General features: G+C 50.0%; 1 protein-coding gene across 4 annotated transcripts in view; it reads right to left on the reverse strand.

The window, feature by feature from the left end:
• Stard8 (StAR related lipid transfer domain containing 8) overlaps positions 1–25,468 on the reverse strand; it is a 74,898-nt gene that overhangs the window by 2,900 nt on the left and 46,530 nt on the right. For all 4 annotated transcript variants that reach the window (XM_020185006.2, XM_020185005.2, XM_020185007.2 and 1 more), the window contains 10 exons: positions 11,113–11,184; positions 8,089–8,170; positions 6,679–6,742; positions 4,018–5,423; positions 3,207–3,380; positions 2,248–2,407; positions 1,637–1,835; positions 1,030–1,240; positions 646–760; positions 178–402 (listed from right to left, as the gene is read on the reverse strand). In XM_020185006.2, coding sequence (XP_020040595.2) covers positions 178–402; positions 646–760; positions 1,030–1,240; positions 1,637–1,835; positions 2,248–2,407; positions 3,207–3,380; positions 4,018–5,423; positions 6,679–6,742; positions 8,089–8,170; positions 11,113–11,184 — 2,708 coding nt within the window. The remainder of the gene's footprint in view (positions 1–177; positions 403–645; positions 761–1,029; positions 1,241–1,636; positions 1,836–2,247; positions 2,408–3,206; positions 3,381–4,017; positions 5,424–6,678; positions 6,743–8,088; positions 8,171–11,112; positions 11,185–25,468) is intronic.

Here is a 25,468-nt window from a genome sequence, read left to right on the forward strand (position 1 = left end):
GCCCTGGGAGAGGTCCCTTGGGCTCATTTGGCTCTTGATTCCTTGAGGCACTTGCTTGGCTGGCTGATACCCTCCAAGTATGAGGCCCAGGCTTGGTGAGGCTGGCAGAGCAGCTTTTGTGGCCTACACCCTGCCCTTTCCCAACCCCAGAGAAAACACAGGGAATGTGGCGCCCACCTTCCTGCAGGCCAGCTCCGTGCACTGAGGCCCTGGCACGCTTGTCCAGCCTTTGAAGCGCTCAGCAGCATCCCGCAGCAGCTCCTGCACGCACTCCTCCATGTAGAGACTCAGGCTCAGCCCAGCTGCCTGTGCCTGCCGCAACTCAGCCAGGGCTGGGCCAGGAGGGCTGAGCTCAGCAGCACTATACAAGCCACACAGTTGCACCACCATGTCCTGGGGTACCTGAGAGGGCACACACACATTGGGCAGGGGGCCACAAGGAGCAGAAATCTCCTAGGGTCTATCAAGTCTGTACTAAGGGCAGCGAAAAGACTACTGCAGTGAGGTGGATGGGGGAAAGAACTGGAAACAGGAGCTTGAGGGGTAGTGTCAAGTTGGGCCTCTTCCCTGACTTGACATTCTAAGATCAGGCCTGATGTTTCTGGTGGATCTGGTAAGTAGTCACCTTGGCCAGGGCTGACTCACCTGGAAAAGTTTCTTGCAGTCGCTAATCATGTGTGATAGGCCCTGGGTGGCAGCCATGTTGTCACTCAAGTCCCTAGGACCTGGCCGGCCAACCAGGCTTCTTTTGCTCTTGATCCTGGAGGGAGAGGAGAACATGGCACCGGGGTACAAGATCAGACAGCTGACAGCTGCCTTCTAGCTCCGAGGAAGCCAGTTTGCCAGTCCTGCCCAAAAAGCTACCTGCTATCTTTTAGAAAGGTTCTGCTTCACAGTAGCCAACCAGCCCCAGACCCCTGAGGAATCAGGCTGACTCCCTTGGGATAAGACTGGCAGCCCCTAAAGGCAAAAAATCCACTGAAGCCAAACCCTCCCAGCATGGTCCTGACATGCCCTGCCCTGTTTCACCTGGGTGAGGGGCTGTCCTTCTTGGAGACGTTGAGGTGGAAGATGGAGGGTGCCAGGCACACTGCCAGGTTGCCAGCTGTCATCTGGTTTTCCTCAGCAGAGGCAATGTCACTTAAGAAGTAGAGCAGGGTCTGTAGCACTTCCCGGTTTTCATCAGGGAGCAGCAAAGTGGCAGCTTGCGCTGCTGCCAACCACTGATCCTTGGGGAGGACTGGAGGGAAGGAAGGGCAAAAGGGCCTTCCTTACTTCCCCAAAGGTGTCAGCATCCTGCTTCCAAAAATGCACAAGATCTGGCAGTCCCCAGGGGACTGAGAAGGAACAGGTTGGCTCTGGGAGACCTCCAGATATTAGCTCTAGCTCCTCTCATTGTGTTGTGCAGCCTTAGATAAGCCCCTTCCTTTCCTCAGGACCTCAGTCTACACTGCCATATAAATGGGTTTGGGGGAACAGTAGAATATGGCTATTCTCCAAAGTGCCTTTCTAACCCTAGAGAGTAAATGTTCCCATGAGTTCAAGGGTCGAGCCACAGGCTTATCTCCCTCAAGCCCTCAAAACTAGGCAGACTAAGAATAGGGCAGGTGGATGGGGAGAAGTACAGGGGACTCACGCTGATAGATCTGCAGGAAAGTGGTGGTGAGCTTGCTAGTGAAGATGGGCTCAGGCAGATCCCGGAAGTACTGCTTTAGCAGGTCAGCCACATCGTAAGCCGACTGGCCCTCGTAGCAGACATTGTCAGGGGAGGTCTCATTCATCTGACGCAGGCTCTGGATCCTGGACTTAACCCCAGACTTGCGGAAGATGCCCACCTGGCCCATTCAGAGGAGGGAGACTGTGAGGCCAGCTCTGGACTGGGTGTCAGGAGCATAGGCCACACTAAACTGTGAACCCTGGCAGGCTTCCTGCTGAGCTGGGTAGGCAAGACCAAAGAGAAGGCTTTTTATAGACTGGGAGCCAACAAGTAAGATGGCTGTCATGGAGATGAGAAGGAAGAGGTGACATTAGGCTGAGGCAGGCTCCTAGACCATGGGACTACAGAGCCCGGGCCAAGAGGAAGCTGCCACAGAGGTTCTGGCTGTAAGGAGGGGAGCTTTGGCTCCATTCTTGCTGGGCCGGTGGACAGCCCAACCCAAGGGAAAACCAGAGCAGTTCCTGCTTGGCCCTGGGCCTCCCCCCATCCCCTGACACCATCTCTCTGTAGGCTTCCTGGGGAGGGCTCACCTGGTCCAGGCACTGGCTACGCAAGTAGCGCATGGCTTGCTGAATGCTCTGTGGCAATGGTTGGCCTGTGCGCTGCACATGGATGAGAGGTGGCACCCCAAATACATGCTGTCCCCGGTAGTCCGGGGTCTTGTTCCTTTTCATAAACTTGGGCACTGACCTGTTTGGGTAATGGACAAATGATCAGGAGAGGGACACAATCTGGAGACTATCTATAGCCTCAAGAGTTGGGGTGTGGGGAATAAGGTGCACACCACATCCCCAGAGCCAAAACTTAAAGAGAACCTGCTTTGGGCCCAGTCTGTGGGAGACACAGAGAGCTCTGGTCAGCTCAAGGAGATAGTTGTATCAATAGGCAGTATTAGGCCAAGAACTTCAGGGAAGAACCATGAGGGTGGACAAGGGTACCTAGTAGCTTGGGGATGGCTGCAGAGAGGAGGTGGGAACTCAGCAGGCTCTTGAGGGACAGGAGGGTGTTGGCCCAGAGGATAAATGGGGAAAAGGCATTCCAGGCAGAGAGCACAGCATAAACAAAAGCAAAGAGGCAGGAGAAATCACATGGCACATCCAGGAAAGGTTGCCTAGTCACACTGGCCTTAAGATGGCATTGCTTGAGAGTGGTGGGATGAAGGGCAAGAAGGATGGAGCTGGCCTAGAACATGAGAGGATCATGACAGAAAGGAATCTGAACAACAGGAAGCCACAGGGCTGCTTATTTACCCAGATGACAACCAAAGCTGCATTTCAGAACCATCTCACTGATGGAAGCATAGAGGCTGGGATGAAGAAGGGACAACTGGAGGACCTAAGGTTCCCCACCCCACATCCAGCCTCCTGGCACAGCACACCACTCTACTGCTCTGTAGGCTCAGCCTGCCTGTTTCTGCCTCTGGGCTATGCTCATGGGGCCCTGGATGGGAGTCAGCAGCTCCTGTTCCCACTGCCCAGAGGCCACTCACCAGCCCCAGCTCTGTTTGTGGGGCACAGTGTACTTCTCCATGAAGGCGGTGAGCCTCAGCAGTGAGCCCTTGTGCAGAAGATTGATCTGGCCTGCAAACTGTCGGTTGATTTCCAGTGACTCTGAGTTAAGGCTGGGCCGGTGGGAGTTCTGAAAGCTGTGCCAACGGAGCTTCCTGGTGGGGGTGAGAGGGGTGGAGAAGGTAGAAGACACAGGTTTGGCTGTGTCCTTCCAGTCCACCTTTTTTCCCCCAAAAGAAAGAAAATATAGAGAGGTAGGAGCACCAGGGTCAAAAAAGCTATCTCGAGCACTGGAGGAATGGTAGCACGCCTGCCTAGCAAGTGCAAGGCCCTGAGTTCAAATCCCAGTACCACCAAAAAAAGCTTGGTCTCAGCTCCCTGGACACCAAAGGGCCAAGAGAGTCCCAGGGAGAATGGCCCTGAGCTCAAGCCCATTCATGCCAAAAGGCAGTGTCAGCCCTCTACTCATTTTAAGTCTACCGTGGAGGGGCTGCTCCAAGAAACCTTCATTGGCAGAGCTGAGGGGCAGAGACCATCTCTAACTCCCTCACTGCACAGATGAGGAAAGCGAGGCCCAAGCCACCATGTCCTCAAGGCCACACCAGGTGCCCCCGTTGTTCCTGGACCTAATGATATGAACTCCTGAGTCATGTGCTCTTTCTACTTTTCTCCTGAGACTGGCTGACTTGAAGTTATCATGCAGTCCCCAAGAACCTGCCCCTTGAGCTTTGCAACTAAGAAATGTGAGAATGAACAGGGACTCCTGACCTTGTCCCCATCCCGAACTCCCACCTGCAGGGTCTGGTAAGTGAGGCCCCAACGCCTGAATCACGCCGTTCACGGGGCACTGATGCCTGGAGTCCCACCAGGGACCCTGCAGCCTCAGCCTCATTCATGGAGTTTCCGCTACTGTCAAGTTCGCTGGAGGAGGCGACAGTGTCAGAAATGGAGTGTCCTTCCACAGACAGACTAGAGGCAGAGGTGGGTTCCCCAGCTGAGTTTGCTTCTTGATCATTGTCCTGGGCCATGGCTGGGGCTTCAGCCTTTGCCTGTGCCAACATTTCAGCCTCGGCTGGGGTCTGTGCTGAGATCACTGGCTGGACTTCAACCTGGACCTGGGCTGAGAACTTGCCATAGGCTGGAGTCTCTGCCTGGACCAGAGCCTCAGCCTGGCCTTCCACCTCAGCTGTGGCTATTTCCACCGATGAAGTAGCTTCCTCCTCTTCCTCTTCCTCCTCCTCTTCTTCTTCCTTACCCCCAGGCCCCAGGTCTGGGTACATGGCTTGTGACCAGAGTTCTACCCGTTGCTGTAGCCCCCACACATGCTGGAGGATGTCATCTAAGTGGGCATAGCTAATCCCATCCTTCTCCTCATCTTCAGCCTCTGCCCCAGCCAGGCCAGGTTCAGCTGGGTACAGTTCAGGCAAGTTGTCATAAGTGCTCGCATGGCTGCCAGTTGAACCACAGGAGCCCCGGCGCCCTTCGTAGCCCCAGCGCCTAGCAGGCTGCCAATCTGCCAGGCGATGTCCATCCTCCGGACACAGGCTCTCAATGGACAGAGAGCGAGGGAATGTGCCTGGCTTATGATCCCCAGGCACATGCACCAGGCAGTTACCTCGGTGTACCTGCTGAGGACTTCGGAACGTGGCCACAGGCCAAGCTTCCCAGACCCTCCGAGTCTCACCATCTCTGCCCCCAGCTGAGGTGGCTGTTCGGTTCTTGGCCCTGTAAAATCCAGCCGAGAGGAAGCCACGGCAACTGCGGAAAGATGAGCCTTTGGTGGCCTTCTCTGAGGTGGCTGCGCTTCGCTCAGGCTCTGTTTGCCGGCTATCACACTTTTCCTTCCGTCTCAGAGACTCAAGGTGCTTGAGGAAGCTACGGGAACGGTGCTTCTTAGCTTTATCCTGGGGACCCTCCTGGCCCTGAGTGGGGCTGAGGCGAGGCTGATCATTTGGGCTGGGGACATGGCCTAGCAAGGACAGGTTTGCTGGCTCAGGTGGAAGGCTCACGGTGATGGTTGGCAGGGAGGTGATGCTAAGCTCAGTGAGGACACTCTCACAGCTTGAGGTCCCCAGCAAGCTAGGGCTTGGTGGGGCCAGCAGGGCACAGGAGCCCATGGGAGATGCATGCTTGCTTTCCTGCTGGAAGGCCCAGTGGCTGCTGATGGTACACTGCTCTTCCTCTTCTGAGTCTTCATTCTGGGGAAGCACCACAGGGAGGAGTTAGAGAAGCCCAACCTGCAGTCCTACCTGGTACTCCACTCTGCCTCCAAACTCTTGGGGGGCTTTGAGGTAAAGGAGATTGCTTTCTGGTGGAAGACCTGGCCTAGGAGTGGGGAGCTGGCTCTGAGAGGACTGGAGGAAGCCAGAAGTCACAGACAGAGCCCAACTGTATGGTAACAATCATCTGATTCATTTACTCTCTCATTCCACAGATAAGGAAAGTGACACCTTCAAATGAGAAGCCACTTGCCCGAGGTCATACAATGACATGCAGGCCATCAGTGTCAGAGCCTCCTAAGTGTTTAGGCTTATAGTCTTAGATTAGAATTACAGGACTCAAGAGCTGGAGGGTAATCTAGATTTTCTAATTCATCACCTCTGTGGCAAAGCAAGGAAACTGAGGCCCAAACAGGGAAAGAGGCTTGTCAAGGTCACTCAGCAGTCAGTGGCCAAGCTAGGACCAGATTCCATGACTCTCCTGATTCGCAGGCCAGCACTCTGGCAACATGGCTGCCCCATCTGACTGCAGACCTCTGGTGGAAAAATCCCCAGAAGAAACTAACAAACCTTGTCTCCAGGGAACAATGGGATCATGAAGTCTGCTTTCCAAGGTTATGTACAAACCAAGAGTTCCCATGATTTCTATAACCCCAGAATGGCAGAGTTGGAAAGGCCTTTGGAGGCTACTAATCCAGCCTCCCAATTCATTATAGAATGGGAAAAATGAGGCCCAGAGGGGTAAGACCTTATGGGGGTATGATTGTGGGGTTCCTGACTTCAAAGACTATAGAGGCCACAATCTTTCTACCACAATATTCTGTCTCTGTCCTCATTTAAGTAATTTTAGCCATCCCAAACCAAGTAGTGAGGGCAGATGGCTTGCCCTAGGGAGGGCCATTACTAGGTCAAGTTGTTGGCAAATCCAAAAAGGAGAGGTAGGCTAAGTAGGGGCAGTGAGAGACAAGGGCCAGGCTACTTGCTCTCATACTCTCTCTTGTTGATGAGGCTCACCAAACTCCCAGAGATCTCACAGAGCCTGCTGTAGAGGGGGCTTCTTACATTTCCACCCCCAGGCTAGAGCAAGGCACTGTTCTGGACACTCCAGACTGCCAGGATACTGGAGCTAATTCAGAAGTAGTTTAGGCACATCATGGGAGCATGTTCTTGCAAGGCCAAGTCCTCAGTCCCATGTGTCATAAGCCTACAAGACCCCACCCTTGCCAGGATTCACCTGCTTGCATTGAAAATGAACCTCCAGCTTCATTGAGGCACAATTATTCAAGGTCATCAGCCTCCTGCAACAAAAAGAAAGTGTTTACTTAAGGCTCCCAACCCTCAAAGCCTGGCATAGCCTACAAAGACGTTCTCAAGTGGCCACCCACCAATTCACATAGCTGAGCCATCAAAGCTTCTCCCAAGCCCTACTGTCCATGAAAGCTTAAGTAGTGGACATGATGCTAGGAAGTATGGTCTCTGTCCTCCAGGAGCTTATAGACATGGAAATAAACCATAACAAAAATGGGACAGGTTTAAGAACAGAACAGGCAGAAGGTACAGCAGACACATGGAGAGTGGGACAAGGAACTCCCATGAAGAGATGGACCATAGCCAGAGGATGACAGAAATGGGATTTGGAGGGTGAGAGAAATACAGACTTCTATCCCTGGCTTCTATGGGAGCCTGTGACAAGGAAGAGAGAGACACGGTCAGTAAGTAGACCAGTGAGAGTGAGTGGGATCAAGGCTGTTAAGGTAGGTCAAACGCCATCTGGCAAAGGGCCTCAGGTATCATGGTAAAAGCTTTGCACTTTTGTATGTAGGCAGTGACAGATTTTAAACAAAGGAGCACCCACTTGGGGCTTTAAAAAGCTGACTCTGCCCCATTATTATGGTTATGATTATGAGTATTATAATTTTAGGTACAGAGTCCACATATGAGTGAAAACAGGTAGTGTTTGGCTTTTTAAGCTTGGCTTATATAGCTCAACATGATGATTTCTGGTTCCATCCATTTTCCTACAAACAATATATTTTCACTCTTCTTTATGGCTGAATAATACTCCATTGTATATATATACCACTAAATACTGTTTGAAAAGGGGGAGGAGACAGGGGATTAAGGGTAATAGAAGGGGTGAACTTATTCAAGGTATATCATATGCACCTATGGAAATACCACAACAAAGCCCCTGTACAATTAATGTATGCTAATAAAAATAATCTCTGCCTCATGTGAAACTGATGTTCTAGCAGGAAAGGACAAAATTTTTTAAGAGTTGACCCTGGTAGCTATAGATAGAATAGATGGGGGTTGGAATACAGAGACCAAAGCTACTTAGGAGGTTACTTTAGATCCAAAAAGAAATTATAGTTTGGTCTCAGACAAAAATGGAGAGACTGAATCTGAGACATGTTTGAGGGAATTCTGTTAAAATCGAGGCCAGTCTGGGCTTTCTAGCTAGAGTAGTAGGGTAGGTGAGGAAGTCACAGACACAGAAAACAGAATGAGGAAAGTAACTGCAGAAGCTGACTCTCGCTAATAATCTGTGTTCCTCCTCTGTTAGTAAGAGGGATGATTTTTTTCCATGATGAAACCCTTAAGTGGGCCCTTAGTTTCCTAGGCCTGGCCCTCATCCCCCTACCTGCTCAGGGCCCCCAGAGAGTCCTCGTCCAGAAATCTGTGGTTCTTCTTCACAGAGCTGATATCCAGGGGAAATGCACCTTCTGTGTGGCAGAGAGACGTAAAGATGAGTCTGGCAGGGGATCAGAAATTCAGCCTGAGAAGCCCTTGAGCTATAAGGGGGAGGAGAAGTGGGAAGGCAAGAGCCACAGAATAAGGAAAAGCCAGGAGTAAAAGCATTGGTGTTAGGGTTTGGAACATAAGATCTCTAGTTAATGGCACTGTCAGGAGGTAGTGGAACATTTAGGAGGTGGGACCCAGTAAAAGAAAGTTGGGTCATTGGAGGAATGCCCTCTTAAGGGGTATTGGAATCCCAGCCCCTTCCTCTCTCCCTGATTCCCAGCCCACCATGAGATGAGCAGCTTTCCTACACATCTGCCATGATGTTCTGCCTCTTCATAGGCCCAGAGCAATGGTGTCAAGCAAACATAGACTGAAATGTCTGAAACCATAAGCCAAAATAAATCTTTCCTCCTTTTCAGATATGTATTTCAGGTAATTTTGTCATAGTAACAGAAAATTGACAAACACAAGAGGGACTCAGGGAACTCTGGGCTGGCAGTTGGGGGAAAAGCAGAGAGACTAGGAGCCAGGAGCTGGACTGAAGGATTATGTCAGTCAGTGAGACAGGTCCACAGGGGAAAGCAGGCCTGAGACCCTGGCTGGCTGTCAAGAGCCAACCTGGGTTCTTTTCTCTCATTTGAGTTCTGGGCAATCAGATAGGGAACCTCCTCCCTGGCCCAAGATGCACTGGGGGAAGTAGGGAGGAAATAAGAATAGAAGGCACAGCATATAGCTAAACAATACCCCTCTATTGTCCAGAGCAGTGGGGCCCTCTCCCTGGGACTTGGGAAAGAGAAAGGAGAAAGGAGTGAGGAGAGAGGGAGAGAGAACTCGAGAAGTCCCACAATTCTGTCTTACTGGTAAAGCAAGCCCATTCACTCATTTACTCATTCAATGAATACTGATACCACTTCATGCCAGGAATACTGTAGTGAACACAGTGAAAATGGTCCCTGCCTTCAGAGAGTTTATAGTCTAATAGGAAACAGACAATAAGCAAGCATGAAACCATGAAAGACATGAGCCAAAGTGACAGGGTAGAGAGAGGCTGGAGGGGGTGTGGACTTTTGGAGAGAGGTGGTCAGCACAAGCCTTTCTGAAAAGGTGGCTTCTGACTGAGTCCTGAAGGCTGAGAATAAACAGCTGTGCAGAGAAACTAGCGAGAGTTTCAGGTAGAAGTAACACCAACATCAAGGCTCTGAGGAGCAAAGAGTAGAAAGGATCCTGGAATGCAATGAGTGTAGTCAAAAATGGAAGGCAGATAATGCAGTCTTGTCAGCCCACAGGACAACATTTGTGCTTATTTCACTTATCGAAGCAGAGTGACACAGATCCTTCTTGCTGTGGTGAAGAGTCAAAAGTACAGGAGGGCAAAAGCAAAAGCACAGAGGTTAAGAAGGAGCTGGCAGAGAAGGTGCTCATGCCTTTCATCCCAGCTATTTGGGAGATTGAGATTGGGAGGATCATGGTTCAAGGCCAGCCCAGGCAGGAAGTTTGCAAGATGCACCTCTCATCCCAAGCTACAAGGGAGGCTAAGATCAGGTGGATCTCAGTTCCAGGCCAACCCAGGCAAAAACATTTGTAGAGACACCATTTCAATGGAAAAAAGCTGGGCATCGTGGCACACACCTGTCATCCCAGCAATCTCGGGAAGCTTAGCGTAGGAGGATCATGGTCCAGATTTGCCTGGGCAAAATAACCAGAGCAAAAAAGGGCTGTATATGTAGCTCAAGTGGTAGAGAGCCTGCCTAGCAAGCACAAATCTCTGAGTTCAACCCCTAGCACAACACTAACAAAAAAAAGGAGGCTGGCACACTAGTCTAAGCAAGTGGTGATGGTGGTTCACACCTGATGTAGCAGTGGAGGTGCTGAGAAGTGGATCCATTGAAAACATATTCTGGAAGGAGAAAGGACTTGCAGAAAGGTTAAACAGATGGTACAAAGGAAGAAAGGAATTAAGGATGACTCCTGGATATGGGGCGTTAACAAGTGGGTGGATGGCGGTGCCCTGATCAAATGTTGGTGGTACCAGCAGGTCAGTTTTAAACCTGTTAAATCTCATTTATTGGATATGCTGGACAGCTGAGCAGAGATACTGAATTGGTGTCTGAATAGATGAAGTAGGATCTTGGGAATGAGGTCTGGACAACACATTTGGGAGTCATCAGAGTGCAGATGTACTTAAACAAGGATCTCATGGAAAAAATGAGAGAGTAGAAGACCTAAGCTGAGGCCTGAGACACCCTAGTACTTAGATGTTGGTTAGAGAAAACAGAGTAATTTAAGGAGACTGACATCAGCAGCCAGAGAGGAAGCCAGAAGGGGAGTGCTTCAGAAGCCAAAGGAAAGAGAGGGCACCTGCAATGAATGCTGCTGAGAGATAAAGAGAACTGGGAAATGAACACTGAATCTGACTCCATGGAGGTCACTGGTGTGCTTGACAAGGTGAGGTAGGGGTAAAGCCAGAGCACAATGGGAGCATGGGAAAAAGAGGGGAAGGGGAAAAAGCAATTATGATCCCTAAGAAAAACAGAGAAATGAAGGAAAATGAGACCATCACTGTGGGCAAAGTGAGGTCCATGTTAGGCCAAGGTAAACATTTTCAGGGGACAGCCTTCCCATTGTATCTATGTGAATGGCATCCTTAGAAGTGGCACAGAGCAGTGGCCCCAGGCAAGACAGGTTCTTTAAAACACCAGAGCCTGTGGAAGCTGATGAGAATGATCCAGCAGAGATGATGATGTAGAAGAGAGGAGTTGTAACTTCAGGAGTAAAGGCCCTGAGTAAATTTGAGCAGGGCCAGGATACACAGTAGCTTCTGGTGTGGTTAGAGAAAGGATGTGATTTGCCCATTTTACAGAAGAAAAGTTGCAGGAAAAACAAAGTTTTGGAATGGGGAAAGGCAAACAATTAGTGTCCTTACCTTCAAAAAGTTGAGCATATTGAGGAAATCCTGTTGCTCGGAGCCATTCACAAGCTTTCTTAGCCTCAGCTTCTAAAACAGAACAGGGTGAAAGAAAACAGGTAGAGAAATAAGGTTAGCAGAGCATTGTGGCAGGTGATTCAGAAATGGCAAAGGAGGCACAGAGGGGCTGGCACATATTTGCTCCAGGTCACAGCCAGCTAGGACACCCTCTGCTCCCTGAGCCCTACTCTGTCCTGGCCACGGCTTTCTTGAGCCTCATTTTCTGCCTGTTCCAAACCCCTCCCACTCTCTGTCCCTTGCCCAAGAACAGAACCCAACACCAGCAGCAACTTCCAGGATCATCTGGAGTCAAGGACCACTGCTAGTATAAGAAGCTACAGCTGTGTCCCCTACCCCCAGCCTTCTCAGGGAGCCACCCTTCCACAGCCCTGGTAAGAGCATCCTAATCCAGCTAGGAGACATGAAATGTTCAAAATATTTATTATTCCCTTTCTCATCATCATACCTAACATCCTCCAGCCAAATCTCATTTAATGCATACAATCACCAGCAAAGGTTTCACTACCACCACTGTATGTATAGCTATACAACAGGCTTGGAAAGAAAGTGACTCAAGCCAGGTATGGTGGCCTATGTGTGTAATCTCAGCACTCAGAAGGCTAATGCTGGAGGATCGTTGAGTTCAAGGCCAGCCTGAGCTACATAGTAAAACCCTGTCTCAAAAACCAAAAAAAGAAAAGAAAAGAAAAAAAGGAAATGACTGTCTACAATCTCACAGCAGACAAAGTGGTAGTGCTGGGGCTAGAATCCAAATTCAGTTTAACCCCAGTTTTGGTTTCCTGCCCAAGTGCTCTTCTTCCCTGATCACTCATCAAGTTCCAGTCCTCCCTCCCCAGGGGGCTTCCCAGGACAGCCACAAGCCTCCTTGGTGCCTCTATTTGTGGCACAATCCAGTGCTGAATATTGTGCCGACATAGTGCTGGCCTACAGGAATCTTGGAGGGCAATAGCTGGGTCAGCCTCCCTCCTCTGCTCTGGGAGTGCTAGGCACAGAGTTGGTGACTGCTGCCAGCTTCAGTGGAAATACTCAACCAGACTGAAGCCACAGAGAAGGCCCTCCTGGACACCAGAGTAGGTTCAATACCAGCAGCAAAGTTCTGGGACCGCCCAGGCAGTCCCTTGCTACCGAAGGACCTGTGGGATTGCGACCACAGACCCTGGCATTGTGCGGTTGGTGGGGAAAGGCTGCTGGCTTCAGCAGAGCTGCTTTGACCGTGAGGTTCTGCCCTCAATACTTCCTTCATTTCCTTAGTGCCTGTGGCAGCCCTGCTGACCAGAAATCTAAGGAGACTGGTGGGGGTTTTCCAAGACAGGAAGAGCTCTCTCTTCTCACAAGGAAATCTAGGAGGAGATCCTGGCAGCCAGGGCTAATAAGACAAAGGACTCTTAAAATACTCTTTCAGAGATGACAGGCAAGTAGACAAGAGCAGGAGAAGGTGGAAGGCAGCCACAAACAATCACAGGCTCCTCAAGTATCACACAGTGATAATGACTGGGGGTGAGGTGAGTGGAGAGAAGGTCTGGCAACCCCTGGAGCCCCAGCAGACTTTGGGGACAAACAGGAGTAGGACAGGGATGAACATCTGTGCCTTTCCATTAGTGTCTGCATCAGGTCAGTACCCATTCAGCATCTGTCTCTGCATATAGCTGGAGCCACGTTTGCTCAAGGCCATGATCTATGAGGATCAGTGTGGGATCATGCACCTATATATTCCTGCAGGTGCACTGCTCTGCGCATGAACCCACATCTCTGTGTGTGTGTGTGTGTGTGTGTGTGTGTGTGTGTGTGTGTGCACGCACATGTGCAAGCGAGTGCATATGCACGTGTTTCTTCTTACTGCAATTTCCTAACCTATGAGAGCGATATAGTCTCTAGCAGGACCTCTGAGAGGGACCTGAAAGTGTCTAACAGAATTCTGCTAGCAGTACCTCAGCCTTTCTGGCAGGGGGCGATGCAGGCCTGAGAAAGATCCACCTCTCCAGGTCTGGGAGATGTTAGACCAGCAGGAAGGGGAAGGAACTGAACACCAGCAGGGGGAGGATCTGAACTATATGGTTTTGCTGAGCTGGCTGCCATAACCACTTCCCTGTCCCCTGTCTGTGCCATAAGCCCCAGAAGATACTTCCAGGATTTCAGTGCCCTTCCTGGCAGCTGGCTCTGCCTCCCTGTCATCAAGACAAAAAGGGAGGTGCCAAAGATAGACTAGGTCAGAATTTCCAGAATTTCTCCTCCTGTGACCAGGTCTGGTATGGCCACTCCAGGCAGGGGAGTCAATTCCCTACATGCCAGGAACATACCCTTGAAACTCCACTGCAAACCTCAGCCAGTCACAATGCCAGGCTGAACAGAGGAGAGGTAGGGAGAGAAGTGCCCCCTCCCCTACTCCTCCCTTCCTCAGCCTGAAAAAAGGAAAAGAATGTAGTAATTAAATCCTAGAGCTCACACATCTGTACCATCTGCTCAAGCCACAGGGCCTGTGGAAGAGTGACAGGCTCTGCCAGCCTGCTCCACTAATGTTAGGTAGTGGTCCTAGCTGGGGCTGACAAGAAGGAGACCAGCTCACTTAGGTGAGCACCAGTTAGTTCATTCCTATCTAGAACCCTCTAGCACCTTGCTACTCAAAGTATGGTCCCAGACCAGTCACATCAATATCACCTGGGCACTTGTTAGAAATGCAGAATCCCAGACCCTTTCCTGTCCCAAACCTACTGAATCACAAATTACACTTTCCTAGATCCTTCTGCAATTTGCACACACATTTCAATTGGGAAGAATTCATCTAAATCACATAGCTCAGCAGTTCTCATTCCTGGATGCACATTAGAATCAGGTAGGAAGCGTTTTCAAAATACCAGTACCCGGGGCCCCCTTCCCAGAAGGCTAATTTAATTGGTCTGTGGTAGGACCCCCCACATCAGTATTTTTTTAAGTTATAGTATGGGACACACTGAGGCCTAAGGGACCTCAGGTCCCTTGTGATCAAGGTCACTCAGAGTTAAGTGTTACAGCTAAGACTACAACCCTGACCTTTTAATTCCATGTGCCTTTCCACTGCATTATGCCGTCTGCCCTCAGATGCCAGACAAACAAGAGTCTTAGACTCAAAGGAACCAACTCTAGCCTCCCAGCCTTTTCTGTTCCTTGTGGTCTAGTGGAATCACAAGACCACTCAAATCCTGATTCTGTCAGTCATTAGCTATTTGACTATGGGCAAGTTACAGAGCCTCCTTCCATTTCTTCCTCTGTAAAATGGGGGTCATGGCATCTGATTCTTACAGCTACTGAGAGCGTTTAAGTGAAACACTGGAGAAAAGAAAATCCCTTGACATAGGTATCAAGCACTCAGTAACTATGTTCCCTTCAGAATCCAACTCTGATTCTGAAGCATCCAAAAGAAAAAGGGGAAACTGGAGAAAGAGGCCCAGTTAGTACTTCCTCTGGGTCTGAGCAATGCCTGCACACACACCACTCCCAGAATTAGCCAAAAGGCTCAGGGAAATGAGGTTAGAAGCAGAATTTTCAAGGGGGCTGCAATTGCTCCAAGACAAAAGAGCAAAGGAGTTTGGAGCAGGGCTACAGCCTAAATTCCCCAGCAGCCCTCCTTAGCAGGAATCTAGAGAATGTAATGGGTTATTGCTGAACAGGATGTCAGGGACACTGGCTCCTGACAATACACCATCTCATGAAGGGCTAAGGAGGCCCTGAGGCTCCCTCCAGGATGGAACAGTCAGGAGCATATGTCTTGGTGATTAAGGGTTGAACTATGGTACTTTGCCTTCGTCCCTCTAACCCGTCCCAGCCTGCTCAGGCTGGACCAGGAGCGACCCCACCTCCTGTCTACTCTATTGACCCTCCTGTCTACTCTACTGACAGTAGAGTCAATTCACCTGAGGCTGGAACCCAGGCAGCGTAGACTAAGGATTAGCTTATATGCCCAGCAGTAAGAGTGACACCGGGCAGGCTGAGGCGAGTGAGGTAGGAATGTCTGTGGCCCCTGGCCCTAACCTCTGTGTCCAGATGTGCAGATTCCATGGCATGACTGACTGCTAGCAGTTTCAACAGCTATCTTTTGCAGGCGATGCTCTGGCCAAAGCTGGAGTGATGTGCCAGGACAGGTCAGTAACAGCACTCAGCTGACACACACTGGATTCCACCAAGTTTGAAGCTCAGACTCTCCCTGGAGAACCAGGGGAGCGGGTATTAGAAAACTTCACAGGCAAATCAGGCCTCAGAGCCATGGGCACAGGCTCAAGGAGTGTCGAAAAAGGATTGCAGAGCAGCAGCACATAGTTTCAGAGGTCAATGACAATGTCTGCATCTACATTCCTCTTAGCACAGAAGGAATGAGACAAAAAGCGGGGCTTCTGCTCCTTGCAAACACTCTGTGAATGAGGGTAGAGTTTATGCACCCAGGAAAAAGGCAGCACATATCCCATTGAGGAATTGTAATGGTGCCCAATGATGATAACGAAGTGGAACAAAGCCGGCTTCCCTGCTTGCTGCCTAAGTGATCTTAGGCAACTTGCTTCCTTCTCTGAACTGTGGTTTTCATGTCTATACAGTGAGGATTAACAACACCTCTTGCTGACTTTCATGGTTACCATGTGAAAGTGGCATATGAAAGTCATCAGAAAAGGCTAGTTTGGTGAAGGCTAGTTGAGCTTTGTCTAAGGTGTATTCAGATTGTGTGTTAGTTATAAAGAGATGAGAAAAGAGAGCTAAGAGAAAGATGGAAGGCAATAGGCAACTAGATTGCAGGAGGGAAGGCCTCACCCAGCCAATTTCACCAACCCCATTCCCGGACTGAGCACCCCCTCTTCACACCACTATTGGCAACTGAGTCCTTGTGCCTTGGAGTTACTCAATGTTCTGTGAGAGAGCTTCCCAGGCCCCAGGTTCATACTCTTCCTTCCCAACCATAAAGTCCAGCTCAGGCCCAGGTACCAGGTAAGACCCTGGGCCCAAGGCAAGAAATGGATGGGTGTCACAGGGCCTCAGATGAAAGTATCTCTTGTTAGGTACTGCTCTTGGATATACCATTCCATTTCTCCCTCACCCTCAGCTCTGGCTGTACACTAGCTCCTGGAGAGCTTTGAAAAATGCCAGTGCCCTGGCCCGACCCATGGCTAATTAAATTAGAATCTCTGAGGATAGGGTTAGTTTTCATTTGTTTCTTTGTTTCCGAGAGCTCTCTAGGTGATTCTAAAGTGCAGGCAAGATAGAGTCACTGCCCTAACAGTAACAACCAGCTAAACAGCCTCAGCCTTGGTTGGCTGTGTTCTAATCACTGGCCCAAGTTCTCTCCAGGCCTGAGGGCAGGGGCAAGAGAATGCAATAAAGGTCTGTGGTATTGTAAAGGTGATTTATTCAAATGAAGCAACTGTCAACAAATGTGTTTGGTCTCCTTAACCTTGCTTATTTAGCTTCCTATTGGAAAGGCATCTCTTTTGTGGCCCTCACCATAGGATGGGTTCCTTCTAATCATGGTCTGTCTGGTATCAGCACTGGCCTCCCCACCTTCAGGAGCACAGCAGGAAAAGCCAGTGTACTCAGGGGTAAAGACCCAGAATGCCACTGTCTATGTGACAACCCAGGTTCCCAATTAGGACCCTGAGGTAGGAGTTTGAGGCAGGCAGAGGGGCAGACTACCACTGCAGACCCTGCCACTGCAGCTGGGAAATGCCAGGCCCTGGCTAAAAGCTTCTCTTTAACCAAGATCATTTTTCTTGGTTGATCCAAGGCCCATTTCCTTTGCCCACTCCCCACCCCTAGAGAGGGAGCCTTCTCAAGAAGCTCTCTTCTCAAGAGCCTTTCGGGAGAAAGCTTGTATCTCAGAAGCTTATATCCCAACTGCTCATGACCAGTTCTTTCTACCCTCCCATAAGGTGGGCTAAACCAAAGGAAGTCTGCCCACCCAGCCTCCAGTCCTGGCACAGCACTATATCCCTGAGGTGGTGTTTCATCCCAATTTGCACAAGGGTGCCCTCTCAGTTGGCGGCAGCCCTGGAAGCAATGCTGTGGCAAGTGATTGACTGGCTTTGCCACCTCTCTGCAGCCCTTCACTGAGAGCCATCAGGGATTCCAGGGCCACTGAGACTTCTCTTCCTGACCATGGTGTGGACATTCAGAAGCATCTGCAATAACCTGCCCACTGGGAGATCCACCTCTCTCTACTTGCTGCCTCTCTCTACTCCTGCTGCTCTTAGCTGGAATTGCCACTCTAACTCAATTCTGGCAGGAGAGGGAGGCACAGGGAGAAAGGGAGGCAAGACTAAAATAGCTCCCATCCCACATTCCAACCTCGCCAGAGGGGCACCACAGTAAGGGCTGCTATATTTCAGCCGGCCTAGCTTGGCAGTGCTAGACGCTGGCTGGCCTCTGGCTCTTTAGATCTCAGGAGAGAACTGGGGGCCCCTGCTGCACCTGTTCGGATGCCAGGCTGTCTTAACCAGAACTACAGGGGATGCCAAGCTCCTGGGCCCCTATGAGCAATACTTTTGGAATCTTCCTGTCACAAATGAGGCACCACCAAAGCAAAAAAGCCCAAGAAGGTCCTATGGGATTGGGTGGCAACAAAATCTCAAGCCACCAAATGCTGGCCAGTGGCAGATCTGTGTATGAGGCTCTACCCTCGAATGTATCTCTCTCATTAACACTTAACATCCACACCTGTTCACAGGGCAAAACTTGTAGTCTCTACCACAGCAATTCCCATTGGGGACACTTACCCCTCCAGGAGACATTTTGGCAATGTCTGGAGACATTTTTAGTCATCCCAGTAAGGGGAGAAGAGTATCTGAAGTGTAAAATCATGAAAATCAGCCTCCACCTGAGGCTTCAAGACACCTCAGGCAGCCCTACCCATCTTGGGGAGGGTGTCCTAGGGGTGAGGTGAAGAGTGGATGCAGTAGTCAATGGAAGACCCTTTATGAGTCTGACACAGAGAGGTGGCAGTTCTGCTTGGAGTTTTTATAAATATGACAATTATAAAAAACTCCCTCAACAGTGGTCCCTCCCTGAAGCCATAGCTGAGTCCCACAGGCAACTGTAAGTGAGGAAGTCATGATGGTCCTGAGGTTAAACCAGACCCCTGGCCCACGGGGGCTACTTGAGAATTTGGGTTCAGGGCAGCCCTGCCTGTAACCTCCTAGGCTAGCAATTGACACAGCAGGGCCAAAGCAGACAGCTGACATTCCTGCCTCGTCCAGGGCTTTCCTGTGACAGTGAAGGTCAAAGCTGCCACCTGCTCCACAGCAGTTGCTACACTAGCTTCTTGTCCCCAGGGGGTCCTGCCCCCAACCCAGTCCCAGGCGCTCTGATAAGGTCATGGTGACAAAGAAAGACAGATGTTTTAGTAAGCCTTATGCTATTCCACCACCTTCAGTCTCTAGACTAGAGGCAACAGATGCCAGCTAAACTAGTCAGGGGCAAATGTTAGACTGGCAATAACTGCTCTCCACTGCCATATGGGTTCAAACTTTTGAAATGAAGGTCAGGCGAACTACGTTCAGGCCTTAGCTCCCTGCAACTTGTGTGTAGCCTTAGGTAAGCCACTACCTCTGTCTAAGCCTCAGTCTCCCATCTTCTAACTGTCATTCCCCCAATCCTGGAGCCAGAGCTGAGGTATGTTGTGACAGGCAGTGGCTGATTCAGTAAAGGGAGCCATCCTCCCCCAAAATTCCCTTCTGGGGGATCTCAATGAGGGTCCTCAATGGGGTGCCAATATCAAACCCATCTTCCCCCACAAACTAGCTCTCTTGTAGTTCTTGCCTCACAAAGCACCAAACACCTGGCCTCCAGTTAGCCTGGTCCTCCTCTGTCCTCACAGGAGTTTGGTCACCAGCTTCTAATAACTTTTCCATCAAATGGTTGTTTCCCATACCTAACTGTACTCCTGATTCCCACGCCTGGAGTACTTCACCCTCCAGGTTCCCAACCTCCAGCCTCTCCTGTCAACAGGCCATCCTACCAGCTTCTTCTCCCAAGAGTCCAGCCCTAACCCAGCCACTCATCCTACTCTGCAGCCTAATGGGCTTCTCTCTGCCCACAGCCTGGGCAAAGATCTCAGCTGCTTTCTCCAAGGCTCACTCCAAGGCTCTGCACATTCCAGAACTAGTCTGACTTGAAGCTGCAAAATCCTATTGATTCTTCACAATGGAGGTAAAGTATCCCAATACATGCAGCCTCCCTTGTGCTCTCACCAGCTCCCTATCTGATGGCTTGGGCTGATTCAGGGCCCTCAGCATAGCATTACTTTCTCAGCATGAGAGTCTGTGGAGAACAGATGCTCTACTACACTGGATCTATTAGTCTTGGTGTCCCAACGCAGTGTGGTAAGGGCTGCTGTATGTTCTGGCATCACAGACAAGAAACCCTGTTTCCCAACAAAACTGTGCAGGCCTCTGGTTCCAGCCCCTCCTCTCTGATCGCCACAGCATGGTGAACTGAGCATACGCCCTCAACCCAGAGCCACTGTACAGTGCTCTGTAGTGACTTGTGGAAACCCTTGTTCCAGGGAAGAAACCAAAGAGCCAGGAACCAAGGCCCAGGTAGGTACGAGAACAGAAAATTTTCTGATCTGTGCCTAAGGGTGGAAGCATTCTGACCAGATGGAGCTCTTACCATTGTCACCTATGCTCAAGTAAGGGCACTGAAGTTCATCTGAGAGATGGGACCTCCTGCTACCTCTCTCTAGGCCAGCAAAGTCTTGGTGCTTGCTTGTTTTGACCCTGTGCCACCACCTCTGTGTCCCACCTCCCTTGCCTACTTCCCTTTCCTTTTGCTGAGGCCAAATATAAACTCCCAGGCAGGAAATGCCTTGAAGGAGCCTGGCCCCACCCTGAGATCCAGAGAAAATTGTCTCTGACAGAAAGGAAATGGGCCTGAGAGAAGTGGCCTCCTCAAGAAACAGCAGACACAACCCCTCCCTGAGCCCTGCAGCTAGTCAGAGGAAGGGCTGTGATGCAGAGCACATAGCAGGGGGGCAGGGGTGACAATGTGACTGCTCAGGTCATGGGAGGACCAGGAGAAGGAAAACCCCAAAATGGTGACCTACCAGCTAGCTGTGTCAGGCCTATAGGCATAGAGATTGTGGGATATGGGGGAAGTGATAGGCTAGCAATATGGCTTTGAGTCCTGGCTCTGCTCCTTCTTAACTGTGACTGTGCTCATTAATGATAACAATATGTGCAATGCTGAACGTAATTATTAATACTAATAATAGATACTAATAGTTATTAAATACTTACTATGTGCCAGGCCCAGGGCTAAGGAATTTACACAGATCATATTGCCCAAGTTACTTAACTATCCTGTGCCTGTGTCCTCAGCTGTAAAATATGGATATAATTACAGTACCAACAGAACGTTTTTGTAAGGATAACATGAGATAAGTAGCCCAAGTATACTAAGCCATTGCTAAGCTCCAGGCATTTCTTTAGGTACTTTTAAAATGGATTCTGTCACTGAAGGTGCACAACAACCTTGTGAGGTAAGTGCTCCAATGTCTTTATTTTACAGATGAAGAAACTGAGCCCAGAAATATGGAGTAACTTCCCCAAGGTCAGCAGCTAAGAAGTGGTGGGCCAAGATGCAAATCCATGCAATATGGTTCCAAAGAGCAAGTACTACCAAGTGAGAATTGTCTTCATTAATTAAGGAGAAATTGCCTAGGCTCACACACAGCAGAAACACAAAAACACCACAATCAGGGTTTTTGCAGTATGAGCCCTTAGCCTAAAGCAAATTCCCATCTGCAGAGAAAGTACTGGATCATCTCACATCCAATTTGATCCCCGCAACAACCCCATACAAAGCAGGCAATGCCTATTGCATAAATGGGGAAACTGAGGCTATGAAAGGTCAGTTGGAGTACAGATGAGGCCAGGAGCCTGTCTAAACATCAAATCGCCTCCTGCTCATCGTTTCTGAGTTCAGCTTCCCTCAGATCTCCCATCTGAAGCTGCTCCCCATCCTCTGTATATATGTTCACCTAACATAGTACCTGAGCACGTACCCTAGGACCTACTCATCACCAGGCCCTATTCTGGACACTAATGTCTAACAACACAACAAAAGCTGAACTCTCCTGGTGTACTTGGCCCGAGACTCTTGCCAGCCCATCCTTCTCAGGGAGGCAGAAGCTAAGATGGACTGTCCTTCGAAACACCCTCTGGAACTCGTTTTGGAGACAAGATAACACAGCATGAGCTCCAAAGCAAGGGTGCTGGCAGGTGGCACAGCCTGAGGAAGGAAGCTTGCAGCCCCCATGGAGCCTGAGATGGGAACATTGGGGGGAGGGCTAGATCTTCTGGACAACTCCCCCACCCACATGCTCCCAATTCAAGCTTGAGCTACATGAGCTAGAGGGCTCACAAGTGTTAATCCAGCCAGCCTTCTGCCTGTCCCTACCCACCTACGCCTTCTAAATAATGCAACCCGGTTGTCAAGACAGCACATTAAAATGTCTCTTCTTCCCTGATGCCACCCAGCACCCTGATCCCCACCCTCAGTGCTGGAAGGTGCTAATCAAGCAGGCCTGGTGCTGATGCCAAAACCACCCCCAAAAATCCCTCCTGCACATCTTCCCCCACCCCAATGAGGCTCTACTTTAGAACATCAATACCCATTCCTTCCTGCTTTCCCTCCCATCTGCCAACCTTGGAGGTAGGAGGGGGCAGAGCAGGTAAGTAAGGACCTGAGAACTCCTAAGTGTGAGGAGCACTTTGAGGGAAAAGGGAGACCCAAACTCTGCTCTTGCTCCTGGCTAGGCATTTGGAGAGAAAGGGGCATGAATGTAGGAGGTACAGTCAGACTGGCTGGGTCCTGATCGCTGGCACCATTAGTCTTCAGCTGTGTGACCTTGGGCATATTCTTCTTTAACCTCTCCTTACTTGGTTTCTGTATATGTAAGACAGGAAGATGATAGCAATAAACTGCCTTACAGAATTGTCTCAGGGGCTAAGTATGTTCAAATGTGTCAAGGATTTACAAGAGTTCACTATTATTACTGATGCTATCTTCATTACCATAGCCTGTTAAAATGTCTTAAATGCTACAAAAGATGGCCATAGGAAGGATCCCTGTAGGTGGGCATTGCCAGGAAGAGCTTTTCTGGATGAGGTAGAATCTGAAATGACAAAAAAGGTCAGACCTAGTGCCCAGAGGTAGCATGTTGGAACCCTGCATATCCCCAGGTGAGTGAAAACAGCAAAGTGACAAGTCTGCACAAATCACTACTAAGCTCCAACGGTGAGAATTTTATTTATATTGTTGAACTGAATACTCAACAACTCCATGAGGTAGGTGAATATCTCCATTTCATACCAGCAAAGTAAAGGCTCAGAGACGTAAAGTCACTCAGGGCTGTATACAGCAAAATTCACTCTTCACTCTTGCCCCCAGTACCTCCTGACACCTCCAGCTGTGTTTTACTTCTGCTCTACTCTGGCCCTTTTCCACATTCCCCTCTTTTGTTTTTCCCATTGAGAAAGCCCTGACGGGGTGGGGTCTTGGTTGCTAGCAACAGATGTTTGGCCAAGGTCTTCCTACAAGCTCCCTGGCCCTGCCCTAGCCTAATTTGACCTCACTCTGAAGCAGAATGGTGGGCTGCAGGTGTCTGCCTATCTCACACCTCAGACAGGCCGGCCTTTGGCGGGCCCACATAAAGGACAGGAAATCCTAGGCCACCTCCCCTGGAGGTCACTCCCTCTACCACGGGAGCAGAGTTTCAGACCAGCCAGGCAGAGGTTCCTCTGTGGTGGGGAAGCTGCAGAGTCAGCCCCAGCTGCCTTGGCTACTGGGTGTGGTTTGAGGAAAACAGGGAGGGCTAAGCATCAGGAGACCTGAGTTCCAAAGAGTTCCAAATCCTCCCTTGCTGGACAGTATTTCCTCCCTCCCTGAACCTCAGTTGGGGATCACCAAGGGATCAGATGGTGGTGGCCGGGGGTGGGTGGGGGCTGATCACGCCATCTATTTTACTGAATTGCTCTGAGAACAGAATGGGACCATGGAAGTGAAAGTGCCCTGGAAACTAAACAGGAGGACTAGTCGTTGTCATCATCAACTGCTAGGGGAAGGAAAGACTGAGCTGGTGTTTCTCCCTGACTGATTCACTCTTCTAGGCCCTACTAAGGGCATGGTTCACACTCACTTCCGGCTTCAGTACGCCCTAAAATATCCCCTTCCCTACACCCCCACCAGCTCCAGAGACAAGGCAAGTGGCAGAAAAGCAGAGTAGGCTGAAAGCCTCCACGGCTCAGCAAGGTGAGCACCTACACTCACCAGGCTTGTCCTCTGAAGTGGACACCAATAAGAAAGCCTTACTTTCCAAGAGCTCCCCAATTGTGAAAGCTGGCTGGATCTGAGCAACAAACAAATCAAAGAGTTATATAAAGTGGCTGGACCCAAGATCTTGGTGGGGGGGGTTAGTGTGAACTTGTTGGACTCACCAGAAGTACACACTTTTGGTGAGTGTCATCTGCCAGAGAGGGTTATAGAGACATCATCCTGAAAAGTTCAGACCAGAAATAAACAGAGGAGAGTGAGGGGCTTCCAGTGTCCCATTTCCTACCCCTGTGTATTAAGGGGCCCACAAACAGTAGCACACAGAAGGGACAGTGATGAGGCTGGAGAGGGGGCTGTCCAAGGTCACAGAGAATTCTTGGAGGAGATAAAGCTCTTTGGCCTGGAGGAGATATGGAAGGATGTGGGTTCTGTCCTCAGACTTCCGAAGATCAGAGAAAGCGGACAGGGTCTAGGTGATCCCAGGGGCCAGAACTGTGACCCAGGGTTAGAAACCTCAGGGAAACACAGTTAATTTTTTATTAACATATTATATATATCAGGGATACATTATGACATTTACAAAAGTGGCACAGCCATCCCACAAAAAAGTGACTTTCAGCCATCCCACAAAATGAAAGCAATGGCTTGAAATATATGGCACTCCTGGGTGCTGAAGATGGGTGAGCAGGAACTATACATGGTGGGGAGACTCATGTCTGCTGAACTCTGCTGTATACCTATCTCTAGGGGGATCATGGGAGAAAACAGAAATTTGTCTAGAGCTGGCCTGTCCCTTCTTGATTCCCACAGAGTCCTGGGAGTCCCAGGAGTACCCTGGGCTGGTACTTACCCAGAGGGAGCAGGTCACTCATTAACTTGTGACTGAATGGGTCAGAGGGTGGCCACCTGAGACAGAAACAAGCCTGGGGAGGGGCTACAGAGCAAACTGCACAAAAGCCCATGCTCAAGGGGATCCCCAGCTGTGGCAACTCAGGACTCAGGCAGCCCCAACCAACCCAGACCACTGAGAATATTTAATGAGTGGGCCTAGATGAATTTGAAGCCAGGCTTTCATTTCCCTGTGGAGAAGAAAGAGGTACTGAGTGGAACCCATATTTGTACAGCTGGAAGAGAGCCCAAGAGACCCTGAGTCCATGCCACCCGCCCTGACCATTTTACAGACATGGAAGTCGAGGCCCAGAGAAAGCAAGTGACTTTAGTCACTCAGAGGCAGCACCAGAAATCAAGTTTCCTGACTCTGTAGTTGGCCCAGAGGGCTCACAAAATGTTTCCTTCTCTTCCCACTGAAACTACAGAAAACTGCTTGTGGTCTGGAGCTTTCTAAATTGGGTCTGGGTTCTGGCCTGACCCTTCCCAACTCCCACTGCTTGTCTAGATACAGGCTGTATGAAGAAGGCTTCCTCCTCCACTACAGAGGCCCTCAGCGTCTCAGCTCCCATACCCCTGCCTGGTGTGGACAGCCCCAGATCTGAACGGAAAATACACACACACACTCACTCACTCACACTACCTCACCCCATTCCCAGCAACAGCAGACTCTTTGGGTGGGCATTTCTTGCTCTTTTAGACTTTCAAATTGAGACCCGATCAACTCCTCCTGGAAACACTCTATCCCCTTCTGATTCTAATGCCTAAAAATCCCCTCACCTCACTGTCCATCCAAATCCCTGTCTTAACTCCCCTGCTCTTCTCAATGCCATCCAAGCTGAACCCGTGTCCTTCAAACAATGTGAATAACCACTTCTGTTTGCCCAAGCAAAGGACAGAGAGGCAGTATTTTAATTGGTCCCAGAAGTTCTCGTGACTAGGTGTTTGTCAATGGCCCTTGGGGGAAGGTGAGGGTTTAGAATAGAGTCCCTTTAAGGCCTGAGGTGGACAGGGAGTTAGTTAATAGCCATCCCCTAGAGGTGACTTTCCAAGGTGGTTATTATGTGGCTCAATCATTAACCACGCAGTGGCAGGACCCCAGGCTTGTTGGAAAGAGGCC

This window comes from Castor canadensis, chromosome X (genome assembly GCF_047511655.1).
Source record: "Castor canadensis chromosome X, mCasCan1.hap1v2, whole genome shotgun sequence".
NCBI classification, from domain to species: Eukaryota; Metazoa; Chordata; class Mammalia; order Rodentia; family Castoridae; genus Castor; species Castor canadensis.